Raw genomic sequence first — 26427 nt, forward strand, 5'->3', positions numbered from 1 at the left:
GTGCGCGCGGAGCTGTGAGCCTCCTGCATGAGTATCTCGCGTCTTCCTCATGCTGTGCACTTCTTCATCACTAAATTCAGCGTTTTCAGTGTGAACAGAGTGACCATCTTCCGGCGCGCGCGCCCTTTCTGTTCCATGAACGTTTTGCTTGTCAAACGCTAGCCTTTGTGTTAAGTCGGCTAACTTTTTGTGTTTGACCATCTCATTGTACTTGTCCATTAGACGTCGTTGCTCGTTTATGAGCCATTCTTTAGGGTCATTGGTTTCATCTTCTGGACCCATTGGTCCTTTTAGTTTCGCGCCGGTAAGATTTTGGAACGTGAGATCGTCTGGAGGAGTTTCAGTCTGGCTATGAGGAGTTGTGATGAAGGGATGGTTACTGGTGGTGAACGTAGAATCACGCGTCACCCTCAGAAACTGCTGTCCCCCATTAACATCCTCACGCTCAATATCCTCCAGAACTTGATCGACGTTACGAACACCAGAAACCATGGTGAGATTTTTTTTTTTTTTAGAGAACTGGAGATTTTGTTGCCGTTGTAACAGGTGATGGCGGCAATGAAGAAACGTGGATCGACTCACTGGTAGACGATCTACTTTCCTTGGGTGTGATTATGCTATTTCACCGATGGTTCTCTGGGATCTGGATTCTTCCACCTACAAAATGAACAGCACCGTAAACTTACCCCTCAGAAAGGGACAGAGGGGTCCTCTTTGGGGTAACCCTCCGGTGTGAGAATAAGAGTTTGTAGGAGAAGATAATAATCTGAGTGTAAGGAAATTGGAGTGTATTGCTTAATATAGCTGAATACTGTGTAATAGGGCATACCTCTCCTTGTGGAGTTGATGTGGTATTTATAGGGCTAGGGTTTCCAATGATTGGGCTCAGACCCAATTAGGGCCTTTTTGGCCTCCTCCCATAGCTTCGCGCCACGTGTCCTTGGGACACCTGGTGCTTTTTCATTGGTTACTTGCACATGGGTTTTGCTGAGTTGTCCACCTTTCATTGGCAGCTGTCAACATCAGCATATTCTTATTCCTTAAAAAGATACCTTCTGAAAGGTTGTCTGACGTGCACAATCAAGGTTGTCCTTACCCTAATTTGGATAAGGACGAGGTTGATTACGTGCATGCGTGATATGCGCCTATCCTGAGGATGCGCGAGGTCTTCTCTTTATTCTCACGCGCAGATGTTTCATGCGCAGATGTGATATGCACAAGCATGTGATATGCGCCACGCGCGGATGCGCCACGCGCAGATGTGATATGCGTGAGCATGTGATACGCGTGAGCATATGTGATGCGTGAGCATATGTGATGCCTGAGCATATGTGATGCCTGAGTATGTGATGCATGAGCATATGTGATATGCGTGAGCATATGTGATATGCGTCATGCGCATAGGTTTTGGCTTTGTGCCTTCATAATGTCTTGATTCCAAGCCTCTTGTCTATATCTTGTGGGTTGACCCGCCTCGCTCGGTGTTGAGGCGGGTACATACCTCTTCAGTTATTGATGTTGAAATATCCCGACGTGTGCAAAAGCATCTATTGGCTGTTGCATGCTGCCACAATTTCTCATGGAGATAAAAGATGGTTGTAAAGGAATTAATTTCATATTTTTAAAACAGCCCCTTCAACTTTTGGATCATATTTATTATGATCTTAAACTAACAAAGTGAAGGTTTAAATTGTTGACATTTCACTCCCCTAAGATTACTACAAGTAAAACAAAGGTCAAAGCCTAAAGAAGTCTCGCGTCAGAGGCGCGGAACACTCGTGTCAGAGGCGTGGAATCCTTTCGGTCAAGTCCCGAAACACTAGCAATAACACATGCTTGGTTACAAGTTCCTCAAGTAAGTGAATTATTTCATAAGTTTTCTCAACAACCTCAAACTTTTCGTCTATATTGATTTTGTTTTAACAAACAAAATAAAACAAAACGAAAAGTATGAGTACATAAGATTTGCATGAAATGGCACAAAAAATTATTTAGTGCTTATATTATTAATGCAAAACGCACGGCTACGCGCCAAATATAAAGGTTGGGAATCCTCATAAACCCATACGGCTACGCGCCAAACTTAAAGGTTGGGAATCCTCATAAACCCATACGGCTATGCGCCAAACTTAAAGGTTGGGAATCCAATAAACCCGCACGGCTACGCGCCGAATATTAGGCCGGGCACACCTCATAATTCGCCTAAGGATGGAAGACATCCGAATATATAGGTTAGGAATCCTTATAAACCCGCACGGCTACACGCCAAATATAAAGGTTAGGAATCTTTATAAACCCATACGGCTTTGCGCCGAATACAAGACCGGACGCGCTCCGCTCCGCTCAATACGCCATCATGATTAAAACCTCTTACAACCCGAAGCAAAGTAGACATACAAAAAAGCACATTTGAGAAGCACCGGGTCACAAAAACCGTACAAGCACTCCTAATAAGTCCAGAACTCCACCTAACCGTTTGCACGCCCAGGAGTAGCACTAGACTGGGAGGACTTGTGGAGGTAGGGTTCTAAATACCCGGTACGACCTTTTACTTATTGTGTTTTATATTATATTTGTTATATTATTATTGTCTACTAACCAAAGCCCAATGGGCTGGGGGTTGTGGAGGTAACCCTTAACCGGGCTTGGCCCATTAAGGTTAGGGTTTCATGATGGTAGCTATGAAGTTCCTTTATAAAGGGTCTTCATCTCTCATTAGGGGTATCCCTTCTTGGACATTTGGCCTCCACATACATTTTTGTGTCTGTTAACAAGAGGAAACTCTTAGCAGTCACCTCCACACCCCCATATTTCCATGGCAGATCTCGAGCTACCGGAGACGAAGTCGAAGTTGTGGTTCGTTCATCTCGAAGACCGGGGAACCTCGTCTTGAATCAGGTCAGATTCATTTCATGTTTCTTCATATATATATATATATATATATATATATATATATATATAGGCTAAGTATAAAATGAAAACCCATTTGAATTGTGGAAATTTTAGAAACTCATTCTCAACCACATGTTTTTAATTAATATTTAAATCTTGTGGTCCACAATTAAAGTGAATAAAAAATGTAAATATAAATATAACTTTTTCTCTCTCCTGAAAACATATATAAAAATTAGTAAAAAAAATGTTAAAAAATAGCAAAACATTTTTTTTGATGTTTCGATATTTTGTATTAAATGTTACAATATATATTACATGTAACAAAAAAAAAAAACGATGCTACATAGGGTTTTCGCGAGTTTTCACAACTCAAGTGGGTTTTCATTTTAACCCAACTTACTTATGCATTATAGTTTATACTTCATGCTTCATATGTTGTACCTTTGTTTTTCTTTTTAATTTACTTTTAACTCCAATAGTTTTCATCTTTCGCATTTAATCCCCATTTTTATCACTTTTAACTTTGGTGTCATACATTTTTCATCTTTTACTAATTTTTTATTTTACTTTTCGATTTAAATATTTTGAGTTAACACGCTGCAACGTGCGTATGTGGTTCCTATATTTTTTTCCGCCAAACGGCCGCGTTGTTTTTTACATTTTGATCTAATTTTGCCCATTAAAAGGCCTAACGGGCGTTCATGCTTCAACGCGAAATTAGCTTATTATATCTCTAACCTCTGGCTCTAATTCTTAATAGAGGTCCATGCTTAAAACTTGCCCACAAGGCGAAACTTAACTACAAGATCAAACTATTTTTGGTAATTTATGTTAACATATGACACTTAACATTATGCAAATTGTATAATTCAGTTACACCAAAGACTTCTACCATCAATTAGCTACTACATCATGATCATGATGATGATCATCATCATCATGCCAGTAACGTAGAATGAACCTTTTATCAGGCACATACCCTTCATCAGTCAAATGTCTAAACAACACCAACAAGACACCAAAAATCACCTCCGTTTGCGGGTGCGTTCGATCATCAACAACAAAACTATGAACCTGTTTCTCCGTCTCAATCCAACTCATCCCAGTATCCTTCCCGACCCCGACCTTCTTCAACCTTCTAATACTTTCACTTCTCTTTTTCCACCATCCTTTCGAAGAACAAATATTAGCCATCAAAATATAAGGCACCGGGCTACTCGGTTCATCAATAGACCACTGATCGGCTGCATACTTCCCCATGTTTAAGTCACCATGAAAACTACACGCGCCTAACAACGCTTGCCACACTTGTACATCAGGCTTCACAGGGAGCACCTCGATAAAACGCCTAGCTTCGTTCAACAGCCCCGCTCGGCCCAACATGTCGACTATACACGCATAATGCTCGGTCCTTGGGCTAATCCCATACTCCTTTTTCATGGTTTCATAAAACTTCATACCTTTGGTTACTAGCCCGACATGACTACACGCGTGAAGCAAAGATAAAAATGTGACATCAGTCGGTTTTATACCTAATCGTACCATTTGTTCATATAATTCAAAAGCTTTAAACGCGTTACCATGTCGTGCAAACGATGCAATCATCGAGTTCCAAGAGATCGCGTTCGTGTAACCCATCGTATCAAAAACTTTAACAGATTCGTCCAGCTCGCCACATTTGGAGTACATGTTGATAAGCCCGTTATTAACATACGCATTCGAACCGAACCCTTTTTTAATACTAATAGTTTGGATTTGCTTACCGAAAGCTAACGAAGCGTCACCACCAAACACACCGAGAATAGCAGATATCATGTTCGGGTCAATGTTGACCCCCTCTTTCACCATTCTGACAAATACACGTATAGCTTCTTCCTCACGCCCATTTTGTGCAAACCCCGCAAGAATCACGGTCATCGAAACCTCGTCTAGAACTTGAGCCGACTCAAAAATCTGCCACGCGTGTTGCACGCTGCTACATTTGGAATACATATCCATAAGTGCACTTTCTATATGCAAATCCATGTTCATACCCAACTTGAAAACAAGCGCGTGTATCTGACACCCTTCAGTAATCGCGTGTAAACCAGAACACGCGAGTAGTGAGCACAAGTATGTTAATGGATTGGGAACCACTAACCCTCTACGCATTTCCACAAACACCTTCAAGCTGTCTTCATAGCATCTGTTTCGTGCAAGCCCGGAGATCATTGCAGTCCAAGTAACCACATTTCTATCACTAGCTTCCACGAAAACTTGTCTTGCTGAACGAAAACAATTAGTCGAAAAATAAGCTGTGATTAGAGCATTGGAAACCGTGGTTTCGTGTTCGTAGCCGTGTACGATAACCAACGTGTGAATCATTTTATTAACATTAGCAAAGTCTAATCCTTCACATGCGGATAAAAGGGTGGTGATTGTTGCTCGATCAAAACGATGAGAGCCATACATGAGTTTAAAGTAACCAAATCCAGCATGAAACAGATGTTTATTGAAAACCCCGGAGATTATGGTGTTCCAGGAAACCGAATCTTTGAGGGGCATTTCGTCGAACAGTTGGTGTGCATGAGACAAGTGGCCGCATTTAGAGTAGAGGAAGAGGAGGGAGTTCCAAATGGGAAGAATGGTGATGGGGTTTTTGATTATGGAGGAATGGATTGAAGACCCGGTTTTGAAATTGTGTTCTCTTCCGCAGATGGAGAGTAGACGGCATAACTGTTGATGGTTTAGGGTCAAGTGGGGTGATGAAGATGAAGATGAAGATGAAGATGAAGATGAAGATGAAGATGAAGATGAAGATGAAGATGAAGATGGTGGGAGTTTGGTTGTTAATATTCTTCGGAAAACCCATGTTGGATTCATCCATATATAACCTTGGATTTACAAGTTACAAATGCGTGCTGTGCAGGTTATAGACCGCAGGTTATAACCTTGGAACACAAGCCCGATAATCACACAACAATTATGGGCGTTTATAAAATTTACAAACCGTTTAAACCGAACACAGTTGATTTTTTTTTTTTTTTTACATTCGGCCAGTCGGTTTCAAAATTTTCACACCGTAGTGATCGATATGATTTGCGGTTTATACCGAAAACTTGTCATAAACTCATATGAAACCGGATAGTAGCGCAAATACTAATGGGTGTTGCTATTAATTTTTGTTTTTCTTTTCTTTTGTATACTCCTCTTATTTTTAATTTTATGATCTTATATTTGTCTATATTACACCAAGTTTTAAAAAAATTTAAATATATCACATTAACCGTACATCTCAGGTCATCAATGATGTGTTGACGTATATTTTTGCTTTTAAACTTTTCATTTGTTTTTTTAACAAAACAATAAATATGATTTAAATATATAAATCTTATGTAAAGATTTAAATGAATAAAATGCTTCGATAAATCCAAAAAACTAATAAATTTGAAGGAAAATAGAGCATACCCAAAACGTTTAATTGATATTTTAATTTTTTTATTTTATTGAAACTAAAATGGTATATTAATCGACTCATATCCTCATTCGGATGAAAAGCCTAAAACATCAGTTTGAAATTTGAAAAAAGCTTAGCAGCATTAAGTTTTAAGTTTTTCTTAATAGATGTCTAATGAAAACAATTAGTGTGAAAGGTGTGACCGGTGAAAACTATTTTCTAAAGGGGTTATTATTGTTCAACCGTAAAAAAACAGAAATTAATAAAATTCAATTTTCCTAAAATTTAACTTCTAATAGCATAAAGATTAATGATTTACGACATCATCATTATGTTTGTATTGTCAACTGAACTACCATTCCTAGGAAGTTGAAAGTTGAAATGAGAACCACTCTATATAAACATGGGAAAATTCTGAAAATAATATAAAATAAGAGAGAGATTCTGAAAATAGTCCAAGTAATTTCAACGGCGCCGATAGGTTTGAAAAAATCCGATGGTTTTCAAAGATCCAATACCAAGCTGCCAAGTGTCCCACTACCCACCTACCCCCGATGGTTTTCCAATGAAATCTATCTGGACCGATAATTTTGGAATGAAAATCATCTCTCATGAAAACCATCTCCAAAAATCATGAAAATCCGTGTTTTTTTTAAATTCGCGGATGAATTTCAAATGAATTTCGTCTTCGAAGATAATTTTCAAAAAAACATGTACCACCACCACCACCATCATGATCTCCACTTTCTGCCCACCACCACCACTCCCACTTTTCCGGCAAACATCACCTCCATTACCCGCCCATCATTATCACACCTTTCCGGCCACAACCCCACCCACCACCACCACCATCACCACCATTACCCACCCATTACCACCACCATCACCACCATTGTGTAGCAAAGAAACCGCCAAATGGCACAAATGACCCCATCAAACTGTAATTATCATGAGCATCGTACTGTCAGATGATGAGCATCAATATCAGCTATTATTGAATCATCATTTAACTGTATACAATACAAAACATAATATACAAATACTTGCAGCATCATAATAATAATATTATTACTCACCTGGATTTCAATTTGGATGAAGTGATTGGGACAAGATTTAAATCCAAGTCTTTCTCTAAATCCGGGAATTTCGCCAAGATCTTCATGTAAACATCATAACTCCCGACCGAACCGATCAACCATAACTTCTCACCAACAACTTCAACCAGATCACGATGGTGGTGGTGGCGGCGGCGGGTGGGGTGGTGGCCGGAAAGTGGAGATCATGATGGTGGTGGTGGTGCATGTTTTTTTAAAAATTATCTTCGAAGACGAAATTCATTTGAAATTCATCGGCTCAGATGAATTTCAAAAAAACACGGATTTTCATGATTTTTGGAGATGGTTTTCATGGAAGATGATTTTCATTCCAAAATTATCAGTCAAGACGGATTTCATTGGAAAACCATCGGGGGTAGGTGGGTAGTGGGACACTTGGCAGCTTGGTATTGGATCTTTGAAAACAATCGGATTTTTTCAACTTTTTTCAAACCTATCGACGCCGATAGAATTACTTGGACTATTTATGGAATATGAAAATTTCTTGAACTATTTTCAGAATCTCTCTCTTATTTTGGACTATTTTCAGAATTTTCCCTATAAATAATTAGGTGATCATGAAACTGATGATGGTATTGGGGAATTATCGGATAAAATATGACCCGACCAGCGCGTTAAAAAATTAAGAGTTAATTGAATTTAAATTCTCCCAACTTCCACTCGTTGGTTGGAACACTCCCAACTTTCACTTTACTTTCTTCTAGCACTCCCAAGCATAAGTGAAACTTAGTTTTTTGGCCGACAACACAAGTGAAAGTTAAGAGCGTTAGTAAACATTTCGTTAGTTAGGATTGTTCCCAGCCAACAAATGAAATGAAAGTTAGGAGTATTTAAATCCAATATCCAAAAAAATAAAAAAATGACTCACTTGGTTTATAAGTTTCTCATTTGAATCTGGCTATCATAGAAGGAATAATAATGTAATATCAATAAATGATCATGAAATTAACAACTTCTGATAGGCAGCTATGTTACAAATTTAGTTCAAGGAGTTATTGTATGTACATACATGCAGAAAAGCATAGATACAAAGAATCATGGTTTCTCAACTGGACGCGTGTTATTCCAAAGCCACTCGCGTGCAGACCCGTCCACCAGTGATGAAACCTGTAAGCAAATATCAAAACAGAAGCATCCATAAACTAGAATAGAAGAGCCTGTGCAGCTTTCTCAAGTCATTTGGGTTATATTTTAGGTCAAATAAAAAAATTACCTACAGATGAAACCCATAAGATAATAATAGCAATAATAATAATAATGATAATGTTTCTTTGATTACATTCAATCGACATGACTATATATTATTGAACATATATAATAACGACATTGATATGAAGATTTACCTTCTCCCAAACTTGTGAATGGTAATCATTGAGCCAATCAATCTCAGCAGCCGAGAGCAAGTTTAAGTCGATCAATTTAGTCTACATCATTCAACCAATCAATCCCACATAAGTTGACTATTTCATAAATTCAGCATAGGAAACTTAAATATGCAAAAAAAATTGTTATAAGAAAAGCAAGATTTATAATAGCTAGAATACAAGTTAACAGACCTGTATAGGGACAAATGTAAGCTTCTCAAATCCAACATACGTGTTTCCTCCAAAACGATTAGGAGTATTCGCCTCTTTGACAAACAGAAGATTCTGCATGACGTATTACAAAATCATTAAATATAATTCATCTCGAATAAAATGTTTGTTACAATTAAACATTAGCTACAACAGATTCAAATACTGATACTATCTTTGTGGCATTTAACAACAAAAATATTATTGTACATCTACACAAAATCACCATCTTTTTTGGAAACCATGAAACCCGTCAAGGATAACTCATGGGCCACTAGGGTGTGCATGGGTCGGTTCTTAAGTTTTTGGAAACCGTTTGGTTTTCGGTTGTCTCGGTTTCGTTCGGTTCAGTTTTTTTGGTTTTACCATTTGGGCGTCAAATTTTGGGCCACAAATAATGAATTCGGGTCTAAACTTTTTTGTTAATTAATAATTACTTGATTATTATACATTTGTGTTACACTATTTACTAAAAGTTTATAAATTATTTAAAATTCAAAACAAACAAAAAAATTCCATAAATTCAGTCTGTTTTTCTCGGTCTTAATACTCAGTTTGTTTTTCTCGGTTTTAGTAATATGCAAAACCAGACCGAAAATTCGGTTTTTTATGAAAACATAAAACCAAACAGTTGATTGTTGTTTGGGTTCGCTTAATTCGGGCTTTTTCAGTTACTGATCGGATTTTTTCGTTTCACACACACCCATAGGGCACTACAATATTCTGCTTACCACTGAGCCGCCCCTTGAAGATTCATATTCGCTTTGGAAACAAAATTATTTGAAACTTCACCATACAAAATACTAATACCCTAAATAGATACCGATAATACCTCAATTCGAATACCAAAAGCATGGTCCTCATAATATCCAGGTTCATTGCTAATAATCATGCCTTTAAGCAATGGAGTCATATTTCCAAATCGGAAGCTAATACTTTGTGGACCTTCATGAACATTTAATGCAGCACCGACTCCATGTCCAGTTCCTAATACATTAATAGCAAGCAGATTTATTAGTAATCAATGCATTTCATTATATTATGTAGAAATAGAACAAAATTTACCATGCCGGCAATCAAGTCCAACTTTCCAAAGGGAAGCACGCGCAAACGCATCGAGTACAAAACCTGGAGTGCTTTCTGGAAACACTGCTTGATCAATAGCTATATGGCCCTGCAATTATTATGTTAAAATTGATAAAAAATACTTAACTATTTATACGAAGAATATGAAGTCTACCTGAAGAACTCGGGTGAAGCATTCTTTTTCTCGTTCAGAAGGTTCACCAAAATGTAGTGTTCGTGTTATATCAGTTGTCCCGTCAAGATACTGGGCCCCACTGTCTAGTAGGAAGAGTTTCTGTGCATCCACAACACTACAGCTATCTGCTTCTGCTCTATAGTGTATAATAGCACCATTTGCACCAGAACCTGAGAGTTTAATTGCTAGTTATGAATTTCAAAAACATATATTAAGAATATTTAAATATCAGTTTCAAGAGGCCTAGAATATGAAAGGGGTGTGTGTTCCACTAAAATCACTTCCATCTAATGGTACTCAACTTTTATTGCGTAGACCAGTATAACTCTTTTATAGATGATTAAATGTTTTAAAGCGAAGTTTGGCAAATGAAAGATAGATGAATCTTCGTTACTAATAAGTCATATTTGTGTACCAATTAACTTGAAGTAGGGGGTAATAATGAATAAACTAAATAACAAGTTAATAACCAAGTTTCATAATTGTTAAATTTAAGCACCAAACAGTAACCATGATTCCATATATGTTTCATTTACCTCACTTAAAAAAACTTTTTTTTAACATTTATAGAAAAAATTACATAGGATTGGGTCCTAATGAAGAAAGGTTGAGTGACTTTTGTAGGACACTTGGGAAACTTGTTTACTATTTTATAATAAAGTTACTCCTAATATAAAGATAAAAATGAAAGTAATAAAACAAATTAAGTAGAAATATACCACATATAGTATCAAAGCTAGTATCAACAAACGCTATTCTCTAAAATCTCATGTAGAATTGGTATGGGTGGATAAATGGGTGGGGCCGGTTATGAGTCAAAAAGAGTAATTTAGTATTGGTCAGGTTGACCAAGAACACTTTTCGTGCAGAATTATAAACTAGTGTCAAATATGGTTATTAGAACTATATAATTTTAATGTAATAATCCATATTTTAAATATATTAATATAGAAAGCCTTAGGTGCACTCAAAATACAGTTCGGGCAACTTTCTACCCATTTGACCAGTTTCATTTTATATGATTCCTTTATTTTACCAATCTGACCCATTAGACAGAAAACATAACCTCAATCAACCAATTTGTGAGTAAATGGGTCACAATTGCCACTTCTAAGAATCGGCATGCAGAAAAATTTCACGATCAAAAGTCCAAACTAACCTTTCAGATCATGCAATCGAATTGGTTTGTTTGGAGGTGTTGGCCTTGCTTCTTTCCATACTTCATCCACAAGATTAACATCATATAAGTAGACCAACTCGTGATTGCTTTTAGCAACAGCTTCCTTTAACTCATTTACAGCATCAGAAGAAAAGAGAAACTGCTCCCTTCACAAATACAAGAGAAGGTGGCATCACACACAAGCATATAAACATACCATCTTCGTTATGGATCAATTGACTATTAAATACGCATGAAAACTTGTTTGTTGCATCGATTAAGGTGAAGTAGTCTTAAAGAAACCTCAAGAAATAAGAACTCATTAAAAGGACCAATGATTCAAGTTACATGTCTCTAGGTTATCATCTAGGGTAATATATATCAAGTCCCATCATTCAAATTACTTTTGTTAAGCTAATGGTGTGTGTGTGTGTGGGCGTGCGCTTTTTAGAATTGAGAACTGCACGAGGCATATACATTTCACTTAAATGAAAGACAAAAATTAAAACAGACATTTATTCATCCCTCACTCTTTCTTTGATTTTACCTCCTAATTCAACTTTATTTTTTTAAATATAACAAAGCGTGCATATATTCATATAAATGTGCATACAGTCTCTCTGCATATATGCCTTTAGATAAAAGATTATCAGCATTATAATTTTCAAAAATAAATCTTCAAATATTATGAAATCTACATGCATTCTAGTCAATTTATATAACAAATACTACATGATTTAATGTGGTTCTTGCAATTCTCAACATATTATTGGTTTTAAAATGAATACAGTAATTCCAATACTACTCACAGGATCAATGCCGATTCTGCCACCAGGCCTTAAAACATCATTAAGCCACTCAGTAGTGTTAGGGACACCCCAATCTCCAATCAATTCTATGAACTGATTTTCTGGTTTATTTCTTCCTTCATGATCTGTGGGTCTCGACCCCCATCAGAGGTAAAAATATCATCAAAGGTAAGAAGTCCTTTCCTTACATGGTTCTTTGTATCTATCTTTCGAAACCCTAACATTTCTTCTTCTTCTTCTTCTTCTTGTCTATATTATGGTAAAAGCATTTTTGAAGACTTAATTTTGCATATCTGACTTCTCTACCTCCAGGTATTTATACCTAATCAATTAAGGATTTGAGAGTGCCACATCTCCCACCACAAAACTTTTTCAGGTATGTAAATATATCTGATTTCTTATTGTATGCATAATGTTGAAAAAGCTGACCTTCAAGTTAACATTTCATAATTGACCTATCTAATTTTTTTTAATCATAAACATGAAAATTCAAATGGATCACAAACTCTAAATGTTTAAAATCATTATAAGTTGTAGGTTAAAAGGTCTCAAGTGCCTCAATTTGAGTTAGAAAGAAGCACAAAAGTTACAAAAAAAATAATTAAAATATATAGCACAATGAAGTAAGAAACAAAAATTTTGATTGTTTGGTTACAGTTAACAACATGGTGATTGCAAATTTAAAGAAGGCAAAAAGGCATATTATAATATAAACAGAAAATGAAGCTGCTAATAATTGCATAACAAGATACATTGCAGCAAAAAGCCTATAGCTTTATGGTTGTATTAAACATAACATGACGGTGGAAACTTTTCAATTGTGCCATTGCAACTATTTTGTGGAATTTTATTTTCAGTTCTTATTTCTTAATTGTATTTTGTATTCCATAAGTTTTTAATTGACTGTATGCTTAATTTTTAGTAATTTAGATGTTTATCTATTGTTTTTTTATGTGTTATCTATTAAATTGTGAAACTTTGCAATTTGTGATAGATGGCATGGATAACCTAAGGGCTCATTTCGGATTCTTGCAGTCAAATGCTACCATTCATAAGTGGGAACTATGAGGTAACTAATAATATTAATTTAGAAATTTCAATATAAAAGGAATGGATTTCCATTTTACATGAGCTTCTGCTTGGGATCGGTTTCCTAAAAGTTTGAATCGAACGGAGCTTCAACAAGTTCAAACTTATATAAGCGAATTTGTGATAGATGGCATGGATAACCTAAGGGCTCATTTCGGATTCTTGCAGTCAAATGCTACCATTCATAAGTGGGAACTATGAAGTAACTAATAATATTAATTTAGAAATTTCAATATAAAAGGAATGGATTTCCATTTTACATGAGCTTCTGCTTGGGATCGGTTTCCTAAAAGTTTGAATCGAACGGAGCTTCAACAAGTTCGAACTTATATAAGCGAGTTTGTGTCAAGGCTCACCTATAAGGCTGGCTCATTAGCTTAAAGTCTTAAATGAGTCTGCTATTTGTTGTTGTTTTGTATTTGATATACTAAATACATATATACAATAGTTTTTTTAAGTATAAAATTATGATAAAATATATATTATGCTGGTCATAATTTTAGGATTAGAATATTAATAAAATGATAAAAAGTGCATGTAAACTTATGTTACTATATAATACATGTGTAACGAGTTCAACCGAGCTGAGCCAAAGCTCAACTCGGCTCGAGCTCGGCTCATTTAAATGAGTGCTTAAGCTCGAGTTTGAGTTTGGATCTCAATTACTTTATGTTATTGTTATGGTTATTTTTATGTGGATTCGCTTATCTATGTATGCAGGCCTCATATTAGGCACAAGAAGGTATGGAGTTAATGAGGTTTGCTGATTAGAATTAAGGAACATTTTCAGCCTAACACTTACACTAATTTTTTATTCTTAAATTCCCAACTATAACATTGTATTCTTATTGCAGCATGCAACTTTGCTAAAGGAAAATGGGTGAAGGATGACACTCGGCCTTTGTATTCGGGATTCGGTTGTAAACAGTGGTTGTCAGCGATGTGGGCTTATCGTTTAACACAATGAACCGATTTTGCATACGAGAAGTTAAGATGGCAGCCAAAAGACCGCCAAATGGATAACTTTTCAGGACCTAAATTCCTTAAAAGGTTCGGTGGTGTAAATGTTCAAATATTTTGTCATGTTTTGTAAAGTTACCATTTTTAGACTGCCAAATGGATAACTTTAAATGCTTGGATTGTTTCATATATATATATTGAATTTTGTTTGCCATCACTATTCAATCCATTATATGTGATGTAAACTTAAAGTTGTTTGAGAATATGATATAAATTTAAATACTTGAAGTTGTTTGCCATAATATTTTTTTCTCTCCTGCTTCTATTATTTTTTTTCAAAAATTAGCATGTGTTTCATAAATGGCTGCAGGAGCCGGGAAGCATGCGATGTGTTGCAGTTTCTTACCGAAAAATGAAAGGGAAAACACTTCTGGTTACAGAAGATGAACTTGAATATTGGAAAATGCCTAAAGGTGATCTTGCTTTGCTAGCAGTAGTTGGTTTAAAGGTAATTATTAATTTCAGTTTTGGTTATAATGGTTTTTTTTAATTGATATAAATTATAAAATTTTTATGTCAATGTTAAAAAAAGAAGGTTGGTTCGAGTCAAAACGGGCCGTATTAAAAGCTATCGGTTTGTTATTGTCAAAACTGACCATTATAAGAAGGTATCACTTTGGTTTGTGTCTAAAGCTCAGTTGGGTTTGGGTCATAATGTGCTGTTTTAAAAAGGTACCGGTTTGGTTTGTGTCAAAATGGGGCGTTATAAAAACTTATCAGTTTGGTTTGTGTCAAAGCGGGTCTTTTAAAAAAGTAATCGTTTTAAAAGGTATTGAGTTTTTCTTAATGTATGTTTTAATTAATGTTAGTCTATTTAAATGCAATAGAGAAAGGATATAATGTTTTTTTGACATGTTAGCGTAAAAAAAAAGGTCCCGTTAACTGGGGTAAGTTTAACCCATTTATGAAACATAAAGACGACCCGTTAATGGTAAGTTTGAGCCAATAATAATAAAACTCAATTTTATTTTCATTTATATGACTGATGATGCTTGATTCATTTTATCTGTCTCAATTGATTCAAATACCTGGTGTGCATAACCTAATATTGTTTTTCAAAGTTTGTTTGGCCTACTTCATTGATAGTTTGTTTCACTATTTGAACGTATCTGCAGAAGCTTATGATATGGAAGTTGGTGGTGAAAATGAAGATTATATGAAGATTGATCAAGTAAATGTATGCAACTGATGCACAATTTGGGTGATTCAAAGGATGAGTATGCACTTGTTTGCAAAATTCGCATGGATATATCTATTCAAATATATTTGTTAGCTTCATGTATATCTTTGTATTGTTTAATATGGCTTTAGTCATGATTATAATAATCACATAAACATGAAACTAGAGATTCAGTTTCACTTTAGTTTCCGGACCGATGTGGGATACTAATAAGTGTTCGGTTTTAATTCCTAGCGATGTTGGACTAATTACCGGTTCAACGCATACCACGAACTTGAAATGGTTGCCAGAAATTCATTAAAGAGTATGCATACTAACTTAAAAAATATGAATTATAAAAAGATTACCAACTAGAACGCCCGGTCCGGTTACAAAAATCATTGAGCATTCCAATTCAAGTTTTCTTATTGGATAATAGAAACAATATTATCTTTCAAAATTAATAACTCTTTCTAGATCTATTTAATCCATTTCTTTGTCATTTTCAAATAACACAACAATTAAAGGTGGTTAACGAGTTGAGCTAAGTTGGGCTAAAGTTATCTTGAGGTCGGCTCAAGCTATACAATATACCATGAAAAGGATTGATAAATTAATAGAAAACGAGTATCGCGCTATAAATTGTTGTCATTGCCACCGCTGCAACGCGCGGTTTCTCACTAGTCTAACTATATCTATATTTGCTCGCTCCCAACCCTCTTAAAGTCATCAGATTGCTTGATTTCTAAATAGTGAGCTCTCACTGATTTACCCTTATAAAATTCGCAGGTCATTGGTCTAACTGTTAGATCCTTCTAAACCGGAGATCAAATAAGTCGTTTCTTCACCACGGTTTTCATTCTAAACCCTAATATTCACAAGAAACTGCTTGGGCGTCATATCTTCACCATGGAATGAAATCACTACATCTCTTCTTCCTTCATGCTTCCACTTTCAACCGTCACCTAATCGATTCTTGAACCTTAAACCGATTTCTCAGTTCTTTCTTGCAATTTAATTTGGAGCCCTAAGATTAGTATTGCGTTCCGTCCTTTTTGAGGTGCAATTCGGATAGAAGGTATGTTCCCCTAAATTTATTTTCTCTAATTTAACATTCGTTATTTGTTCAGATTTTGTTTGAGGATTCATTAATCAATTGAATTCATGAAGTTTCTGTTTCCCCTTATAGTCAGTGGTCTTGACTGGACTTCTTCTTTAGAGGTAATCATGATAAAATGTTGTGTCATTGGATTGTGCATTGGTTAACCTAATTTGAACTGATTTAGTTGGAGAAATTTGGATCTATATTCATGTATGCATCATACAAACCCTGATTGTGACTTTCTGTATCCCTCTCTCCCTCTCTCTCTCCATATATATGTTGAACACGCAAGTCTGGTACGGAACATCAATGGTAACCCCGCCATCACCAGCCGGAGCACCCCTTCTCCGTCATTGTTCCTACCATTGTCTGCCGGCAACTCCCCTCCACAAGTACAACTAGTAAGCTTCTTTCATAACTGTTTTGGTCAAAAATTGACAAACGTGATTTTACAACCAAATTAGTAAAATGGGACTAGGTGCTTGAAAAAATGGCTTGAACACAGAGATTTGTTGTGAGGAAAAAACCTGTTATCCTTAGATAACAAGAAAAAAACCCGGGTGGTGAAAACTGTCACCACCGATTTATTAATAACAAAGTGATTACAAGTTTGGAGCTAAAACTCGATCGTGATTACAGAGAATGCGAGTACTAGTAAGTCTCGTGTGTGTGTTATGATCTAAGTTCGGCTTTATTTATACATGAAAATAGATAACAAGAATTCCTATAATTAAGGAATAAGGAGACTAAATCAATTAGCCGTTTTCCTTTTCAAGCACGTCCTATTAACGGCAAGTGCGAGTCTTCAGGGAATTATGGCGACATCTTTGACCTGGTAAGCAAGGAAAGACTGCGAACATTTTTGTTAGTTATATAACATATTTAGGATACCTGTTACCGTGGAGGATACCATATCCTGGAGTCATCCCGAACATATAGTTTGCTAAGGATACTAAAAATCTGAGCCCTAACAATTGTCTCCAAATTTAATAGCTGTTGATATGGATTATAGCTGTGAAATTTTTGAATTTCGAATTCTGCACGCGTAATGGATCTTGTTGCACATATCGCTCATCCTGGGCAGTCGATTAAACCCTAGATTGTCCATATAACTACCCGGATAAATAATAGTTTCCTTCATTGGTTCTTTTATCAAGGTAATTTCTTCTTTCTTCCTCATCTTTATCTTCACGAAATCATGGCTCCAAAGATTTATCCTTCCGGTATTGACGATTTTGTGTCACAAAATCTTCTTGCTAGTCCCGCAAGTAAGATTTATACCTTTAACAACACTGACATTGTGAATCTACAGTCTCGAGGTTGTTTTTCTTCGGGGACCGTCTTCAGACATTTTGACCCAGCCATCCTTTCTGATCTCGTTTCAAAAACATGGATTTGCTTCCCGTATTTGCCTTTCAAGATTGGCTTTTCTTACCCATTTCCGGCCTTCACCACCGACCTTTTTAGCAGGACTGACCTGAGTTTTGCCCAAACCATGCCTATGGTTTGGAGGACTTTGTTTGTACTAGAGAGACTGATTGTCGACCATGCTTTGGACCTTACCCTTTATGAGCTTGCCTCTATTTATGACCTTCGTAGTCATGGCTCCTCAAGATACCTTCTCAAAACCAGATCTGGTCAAAACCCACTCGTTTTGAAAAACACCCAAAATAATGACCAATGGAAGAAGCAATTCTTCTTTGTTAAGAGAGACTCACTTCCGAACCCCAAAAAACCTTCCATACCTTTGGGTGACCAAAAGTAGAATATATTATCTTGAAACTGTATGCTGTTATTTCTGTAACTGATATATTTTATCTTGTTTGCAGCTTTGAAGTTCTTTGAGATTGCTCCTCCCAGCAAAGAGACCGAGAGCAAGCTAAACTCGTTCTATCTTATTGACGAAGAGGAACGAACGTTTCTCTTTTAGTCAAGCCTCCACGAACCATCGCCGTCAGCGGGCTCCGCTATGTCCGGTAAGATGTATTAACTCATTAGTTGAAAAATTAAGGGTTAGAGATACTAACCTGTGTTTTTTTTTGTAAAAAAATCTGTTGCCGCTTTTGGACTTGACGATATTGAGAACATGGTATCCACCCGCAGCTCCATCAAAAAGGAAGTTGCTTCTAGTCTCTTACCTCGTCCAGAGAGCAGTCGAGCAAAGAGTTCAAAAAAGAGGAAGAATCAGGAAGCCACCGACTCTACTCTCTTGCACGACATTGATTTCCATGAGGCCATGAACAAGACCCAACATGTATATTGAAGATTTATTATCCTAAAGATAATGCATTCTGAAAACTATGTGCTGAACATTCTTTAATCTAACAGGGTCTTGAAGTTCTTTCTTCCAGGTTTGCTGCCATGAACTTGGAGCTCGAAGTTCTTTCTTCCAGGTTTGCTGCCATGAACTTGGAGCTCCATGAAGCCAACACCCGCATTGCCGAGTTGATGAAGATCGGCACCTCTAAGACCAGTCTCTTGGAAAAGAAAAACAAGAAGAACGAGTATCCGAAACAGGAGCTCGCATTAACCAGGAGAGAATTGGTCCACCAAGAGGCAAGCGCTCTAATGAGGATCCAAGAAGTTGCTAAGGGAGCCAAGAAGTCTGCAGCGATCTCCATCTTTCAATCCTGAGTCCGGATGGCTAAAGAGGCAAAAGATGCTGGCGTCGATACTTCATTCTGGGACGTGGCTGCTTGGGATAAAGTTTTGGCCGAACTTAATGGGGAAAACTTGGAGGATGCGGGTCCGAGCAGAGCGGAGAAGGTTGCGGAGAAGGCTGTGGAGGTGGTGATCAAGGGTACGGTGAAGGCAGCTTGTGGTGGCGATCAGTTGGGCAATGAGGGCGAATAAGACAAGGCTTGAGCCCAACTTTTTATGGTTTGCGTTTGTGATGGTTTGTAAAGGTGGTTGAACAATTTTTACTTTCCTGTCTTGAACAATATTATGCTTAGGATATTACGATACATGGGTAGAGGGATCTTGACTTTCCAAGACGAAGCCCATGTTATCTTGACTTTTGAACATTTGGCGATATTTGGGTGGTGGGATCTTGGCTTTTCAAGACGAAACCCGGGTGTTGCCTTTTTAATTTCCTGCACTTATGATTAGTAATGACATAATCTTTTGGCTTTAAGCATTGTGTTTAATATGTATGTTATTTTTATGTAACTTATCTGAATAAGTTTTAATTGTAATATTACACATCTTTCATTTTCTGAAACAAGTTATTTAGGGATAACGTATCCTGAAAACATGCTTCTTGAATATTTTGAGGATTATAGTTCCAAAAAATATATCTTTATGACTTTTTATTAAAATATCCTGAGGATCATATATCTTGAACATAAAATATTTTAAAGATTACATATTTTTAGAAAACATAATCAAAAGACTTATTAGGAATTGAAATAAAATATCTTAAGGATAATATATCCTCGTTCCTTGTATGAGTTATCACAATCAAACCAAAAGATCATATCTTGAAATATAAATTGTATGACAAAACTAAGCGTAAAGAATACCCTTATGGAGTTCATTTATAAATCTAGTTAGCTTACATGATATGATGTCCCCAACTGTTGATCTTTTTAGGTATTATGCTTTCTGGAATTTTGCTAAGTTAAAAACAACTTTGCAATATCTCTACATTTAGTGATTTGCTTGATCTTCGATCTGTCAAAATAAAGTTAGATAATCCTGGCGATAAAGCCCATTTACTGGCAACAAGGCCTTTGTACTGGCGATAAAGCCTTTTTACTAGCGACTAGGCCTTGACTTGGGAGACATGAAAATGTCTAAGCTTGAGATAATACCGGGGAAAGTCCCAAACGTACAGGCATGTAAATGCCAAAACTTGAGATAACATGAAAATGTTATAAACTTTAGATAACATGAAAATGTTATAAACCATATGTGTGACACGTCTGCCACTTATCTTAAGGATTCAGTATATAGCCAACAACAAACGGATTATCAGCTGGTCTGGTCCGCCTGCCTCGAACTATATCCGAATCATGGTGTGCTCCAGGCGGCGTAAGAAAGGTGAAAACCTTTAAACCTTAGAAGATATCCAGGATATCTTATTCGTGCGCTCCAGGCGTTCGTTGGAAAGGTGAAGACCTTTAAACCTTAGGAGATATCAAGGATATCATATTCGTGTGTGAGGTGATCAGCCTTTGACTGTTGTGAAGATAACATATCCTTGGGGTAACTGCAAAACACTAAGCTCTTGATGAGGGGTCGGTGTTAGCCTGGCTAACACCCCCCGATGCTTAAGTCAGTAAATTTGATTTAGAGACAATGAAGTTCCAAGAGTATAAGAATAGATGAGGGAACATACCTTTATCCTGAGGATATGAACATACCAGTCAAGGATACTAACAAAAATATGCTTTGAGGTGGATAGCGTTCCAGACTCTTGGTATAGGAACACCTTCCATAGTGATTAACATGTAGGCCCCTTTTCCTGCTTCCGAATCAATTAGGTAAGGACCTTCCCATTTTGGAGCAAGCTTTCCATCTGCTGGGTTAGTAGTATTCTGAAATGCCTTTCTTAACACCATATCTCCTACTTGGAATTTTCGAATCCGAATATTCTTGTTGTAGGACTTGGCTATCCTTTGTTGGTATGCTGCCATTCTGACCTTAGCAAGATCTCTGAGTTCATCAACAATGTCAAGGTCTTTGATGAGACTTTGGTTGTTGGACTCAGTATCTTGGATGATGGTCCTTGCTGTGTGGATCACCATCTCTGTAGGGATAACAGCTTCGGCCCCAAACACCAAGGAGAAAGGTGTTTGTCCCGTTGCATTTTTTGAAGTGGTCCTATCAGCCCAAAGAACAAATGGTAGTTCTTCAGCCCATTTTCCCTTCTTGGATCCCAATTTCTTCTTCAAATTGTTGATGATGATCTTGTTACTTGACTCTTCTTGACCATTAGCTTGAGGATGTACTGGAGTTGAAGTCACCATTTTGATTCCCCAACTTTCACAAAAGTTGGTTGTTCTACCACCGATGAACAGCGATCCATTGTCACAGACAATCTCTGCCGGGATACCAAATCTTGTCAGGATATTGGGTTTGATGAATGAGATCACATTCTTTTCTTTAACTTGGACAAATGCCTCTGCTTCGATCAACTTGGAGAAGTAATCTGTCATAGCCATCATAAAGACCTTTCCACCAGGAGCCTTGGGCAGCTTTCCCACAATATCCATTCCCTATTTCATAAATGGCCACGAGGATATGATAGGATATAATGGTTCAGTTGGTTGATGCAGGATGTTGCTGTGTCTTTGACAAGCATCACATTTTCTGGAGAAGTTCATTGCGTCCTTCTTCATGGTTGGCCAGAAGTAACCTGTCCTCAGTATCTTGGATGCTAAGGCTCTGCCCCCAGTGTGGTTCCCACAATCACCTTCATGTATGTCCTTGAGAACTTCTTGTGTTTCTTGATATTCCAAGCATCTCAAGTATGGATCTGCTAGTGATTTTCTATACAAAACATTATTTAAGACAATGTACTGGGTTACCTTCATTCGGAAAGAAACAAGGATCCTACTTCAGGAACAACAACTCTAAGCTATACATCAACCAAATGGCCAGAAGATCAATGCTGTAGAAGAGGAGGAAGACGATGAAGATTGTCCAAGAATATATGATTATTGCTTCTCCGTAGATATGGGAGGAGTGATGCTTGCTGTTAGGAACTTGGGCGACAAAGCAAGATGGCCAAGAAAAAATGAGAAGGCACCGCTCCCCAAAGACAAATCGAAATGGTGTGCCTTTCACAAAGACTTCGGCCATATGACAGAAGATTGCATAGCCTTGAGAAAGGAGATAAGCTACCTCCTCAGCAAGGGTCACCTTAAGGAGCTGTTCGGAAGAAAAAAGCCCAGGAACCAGGATCCTGAACCAGTTCCAGAAAAGGCTGCTCCACTTCCCCCAGACGCTCAAGTTATCAACATGATCTTTGGAGGATCCGATATATGCGGAACCTCTTACTCGGCTGCAAAAGTACACCAAAGAATGCAAACTGGAGAATGGTGAAAGGCCGATCAGGACTTCTACAACAACCGAGCAAAGAATTATCTCATTCGATGAGGATGATCGAATCAATGTTCAGGATCCTCACCACGACGGTTTAGTCATTACTTTATTTATTTCTAACCATTATGTACGCAGGATACTCATTGATGGAGGAAGTTCAGTCAATATCATCCAACTAGAAGTACTTAGAAGGATGAATATCCCAGAGTCGGAAATTGTCCCACGATCTTCGGTTCTTGCGGGATTCATTGGAGAAACGAAGAACACATTGGGGGACACCAAATTACCCATATATATAGAGGGAGTAAATTCTATTCAAAAATTTTGTGTTATAGATTCCTTGTCTTGTTACAATGTTATTCTTGGTAGGCCATGGATACACGAAATGAAGGCGGTTCCCTCTACCTACCACCAGTGTGTAAAACTCCGTACCCCGTGGGGGATAGCAAAGATCGAGAGCGACCAGCAAGACGCTAACGACTGCTACACTTCTTTAATGAAACCTACAAAAAAGCTGAGAGAAGCATAGCAATTACAGAAAACGAGAAGAAATGTCATGGAGACTAGGGAACAAGACTCTAAGGAAGTGGTCTTGCATCCAGAGGATCCTGACGGCAAAGTCCTAATAGATGTTGAAATACAAGAATCCATTGAAAAGGACCTAGTATCCTTCTTGCACAAAAGAAAGTCGACCTTCGCGTGGAAGCACGAAGATATGACAGGTATTTCTAAAGATGTAATAACCTATAAACTTGGAATTAATCCTTCTTTCATGCCTATTCACCAAAAGAGAAGGAAATTCTCTCCTGAAAGAAAAGCGATCATCCAAGAAGAGGTACAGAAACTACAAATGGCAGGTATGATTAGGGAAGTAAAATATCCAAAATGGTTAGCCAATGTGGTTGTAGTTCAAAAGAAAAATGGAAAGTGGAGGGTATGTGTCGATTTTACTAACTTAAATAAGGCATGTCCCAAGGATCCTTTCCCTCTTCCCCACATTGACTCCATGGTGGATGCTACCACAGGGCACGAAATGTTGACCTTTATGGATGCTTCGTCCGGATTTCAACAAATCCAGATGGAACCATCTGATCAAGAGGATACAACATTTATAACCCCTACGAGAATATATTGTTATATTGCTATGCCGTTTGGTCTTAGAAATGCAGGTGCTACATGTCAAAGACTAGTCAACACAATGTTCAAGGAACAATTAGGAGACACCATGGAAGTCTACATCGACGACCTGGTGGTAAAGTCAAAGAAGGCGGAGAATCACCTCAAGGATTTGGAAGTAGCTTTTGACATCCTTGACAAATACAACATGAAGCTAAATCCTACTAAATGTGTATTTGGTGTCAAAGCCGGGAAGTTCCTAGGGTATTTGGTAACCAAAAGGGGGATAGAAGAAAGTCCAGAGCAAATGCAAGCCATCTTAAACCTCAAGTCTCCAACAAACGTCAAAGAGGTACAAAGATTATCAGGAAGGGTGGAGGCACTTAACAGGTTCATATCAAAATCCTCGGAAAGATGTAAAGATTTTTATGACATCCTGAGGAAAAACAAAAAATTTGAGTGGACGGAGAAACATGAAGCTGCTCTCACCGCTCTGAAGGATTATTTATCCTCAGTCCCCGCTTTGATGAAACCTATAGATGGAGAATCATTGATTCTCTATCTAGCCGTCTCCCTCACTGCCTTGAGCGCGGTCTTGGTAAAGGATCACAAAGGTAATCAACATCCAATTTACTTTGTAAGTAAAAGTCTCCTCGATGCCGAATCCAGGTACTCTCACCTAGAAAAACTTATTCTTGCTCTAATTATGGCTTCAACTAAGTTAAGATATTATTTCGAAACTCATACTATCGTTATAAAAACTAATTATCCCATAAAAAATGTCCTTAGAAAACCGGAAATGCCAGGTAGAATGGCCAAATGGGCTGTAAAATTGAGTGCATATGATATTAAATATGAGCCTAGGAATGCAATTAAGTCACAGGAACTAGCGAACTTTGTGGCTGATTTCAGTAGCGATTTAGAAGAACAAGCCAATCTTGAAGTTCAACAGCTTGAAGAAACCAAGGATCCTTGGACACTCTTCACTGATGGAGCCTCAAATGTCAAAGGAACAGGATTGGGAGTACTACTGAAATCGCCACAGGGGGACATACTACCCCATTCGATAGCTTGTGAATTCCAATCCACTAACAACGAGGCAGAATATGAGGCACTTATCGCAGGTATACAACTAGCCAAATGTATGAAAATCAGGTATCTTCAAATTTTTGTAAATTCATTATTAATTTCTAATTAATTTAATGGCTCATACGCAGTCAAAGGTGAGAAACAAAGTAAATATTTAGATTTAGTAAAGGATCTTGCAGGATCCTTCGATTATTTTACAATTACGCAGGTACCAAGAGAAGAAAATGTTGGGGCTGACGCCTTAGCAAACCTAGCTTCAGCTTTAAAGCTTTCGGAGAATATAAAAATCCCTATCATCCATGCCCTATCCCATGCAATTGAGGAATGCCAAGCAATGGAAATAGATGGGAGTCAGGAAATGGATCCTAAGGATCGTTCACTCGATCATTCATCCTGGATCCTTCTGATAATGAAGTATATTTAAGATGGAGAAATCCCAAAAGAAGAGAAACCTAAAGCTTTTAGGGCCAAGGTATCACAGTATACTATTATACATAATATGCTATATAAGAAATCCCTTGCAGGCCCATATTTAAAATGCATCGAAGGATTCGAGATCCAAGAAGTACTGAAGGACTTCCATGAAGGAGATTGTGGCAACCATACAGGGGGCAGAGCATTATTCTCAAGGATTCTAAGAACCGGATACTTCTGGCCTACAATGAAGAAGGATGCTATGGAATATTCCAGGAAGTGTGATGCTTGTCAGAGGCACGACAACATTCTCCATCAACCGGCAGAACCCTTATATCCTATTGTCTCTTCGTGGCCATTCATGAAATGGGGAATGGACATAGTGGGTAAACTCCCCACAGCTCCAAGAGGAAAAGTCTTCATGTTAGCAATGACAGACTATTTCTCTAAATGGATTGAAGCTGAGGCTCTCCCTCAAGTTAGGGAAAAAAAAGTTATATCCTTTATCAAACTCCCCACAGCTCCAAGAGGAAAAGTCTTCATGTTAGCAATAAACATTATAACTAGATTTGGAATTCCTTCTGAAATTATTTGTGATAATGGTTCCCAATTTATTGGGAAAAGAACTACTAACTTTTGTGACAGCTGGGGAATCAAAATGATCACTTCAACACCAGTCCATCCATAAGCAAACGGCCAAGCAGAATCAAGCAACAAAGTCATCATCAACCACCTGAAGAAAAAGCTTGGACCAAAGAAAGGCAAATGGGCTGAGGAATTACCCTATGTGCTCTGGGCAGTTAGGACAACTCCAAAGAATGCCACGGGACAGATGCCGTTCTTATTAGTCTTTGGAGCTGAGGCAGTGATCCCCACTGAAATGGTATACCCAACAGCCAGAACAAGCATCTGTGATCCTCAGACAAATGACGAGAATCTTGTCCAAGATCTAGATACTGTGGAATAACTCAAAGATCAAGCAAGATTCAGGATGGCAGCCTACCAACAAAAGATGGCTGGCGCATACAACAAGAATATCAGAATTAGTAGATTTGAAGTTGGAGACTTAGTCCTTCGAAAGGCGTTCCAAAACACAACTAATCCCGCCGACGGGAAGCTGGCACCCAAATGGGAGGGT

At 37.6% G+C, this 26427-nt stretch overlaps 1 protein-coding gene and 1 pseudogene across 1 annotated transcript; both read right to left on the bottom strand.

The window, feature by feature from the left end:
• Window positions 1-3789: 3789 nt before the first annotated feature.
• Window positions 3790-5757, bottom strand: LOC143626762 (pentatricopeptide repeat-containing protein At3g05340 pseudogene; annotated as a pseudogene).
• A 2691-nt stretch (window positions 5758-8448) lies between these two features.
• LOC143626764 (aminopeptidase P2-like) lies at window positions 8449-17799 on the bottom strand. The gene is made up of 10 exons (XM_077096742.1): window positions 17736-17799; window positions 12250-12374; window positions 11441-11600; window positions 11001-11033; window positions 10261-10451; window positions 10086-10194; window positions 9853-10007; window positions 9003-9095; window positions 8790-8870; window positions 8449-8553 (listed from the first exon to the last, which is right to left on the bottom strand). Exons 1-10 carry the CDS (start codon window positions 17797-17799, stop codon window positions 8482-8484), a joined length of 1083 nt encoding a protein of 360 aa, XP_076952857.1. The 3' UTR covers window positions 8449-8481.
• Between the last annotated feature and the right edge of the window lie 8628 nt (window positions 17800-26427).

Source organism: Bidens hawaiensis, unplaced genomic scaffold (assembly GCF_021521415.1).
Source record: "Bidens hawaiensis isolate Kalapana, Puna unplaced genomic scaffold, B.hawaiensis_p1.1 tig00004497_1, whole genome shotgun sequence".
In the NCBI taxonomy this organism is placed as follows: domain Eukaryota; kingdom Viridiplantae; phylum Streptophyta; class Magnoliopsida; order Asterales; family Asteraceae; genus Bidens; species Bidens hawaiensis.

Coding starts and splice junctions, on each gene's coding strand:
- LOC143626764 (XM_077096742.1), bottom strand. CDS start 17,799: ATGAGGAAGAAAGAAGAAATTACCTTGATAAAAGAACCAATGAAGGAA. Junction 10,008..10,085: donor TGGACTTGATTGCCGGCATG/GTAAATTTTGTT, acceptor TTAATGTATTAG/GAACTGGACATGGAGTCGGT. Junction 8,554..8,789: donor ATTCACAAGTTTGGGAGAAG/GTAAATCTTCAT, acceptor ATTTGCTTACAG/GTTTCATCACTGGTGGACGG.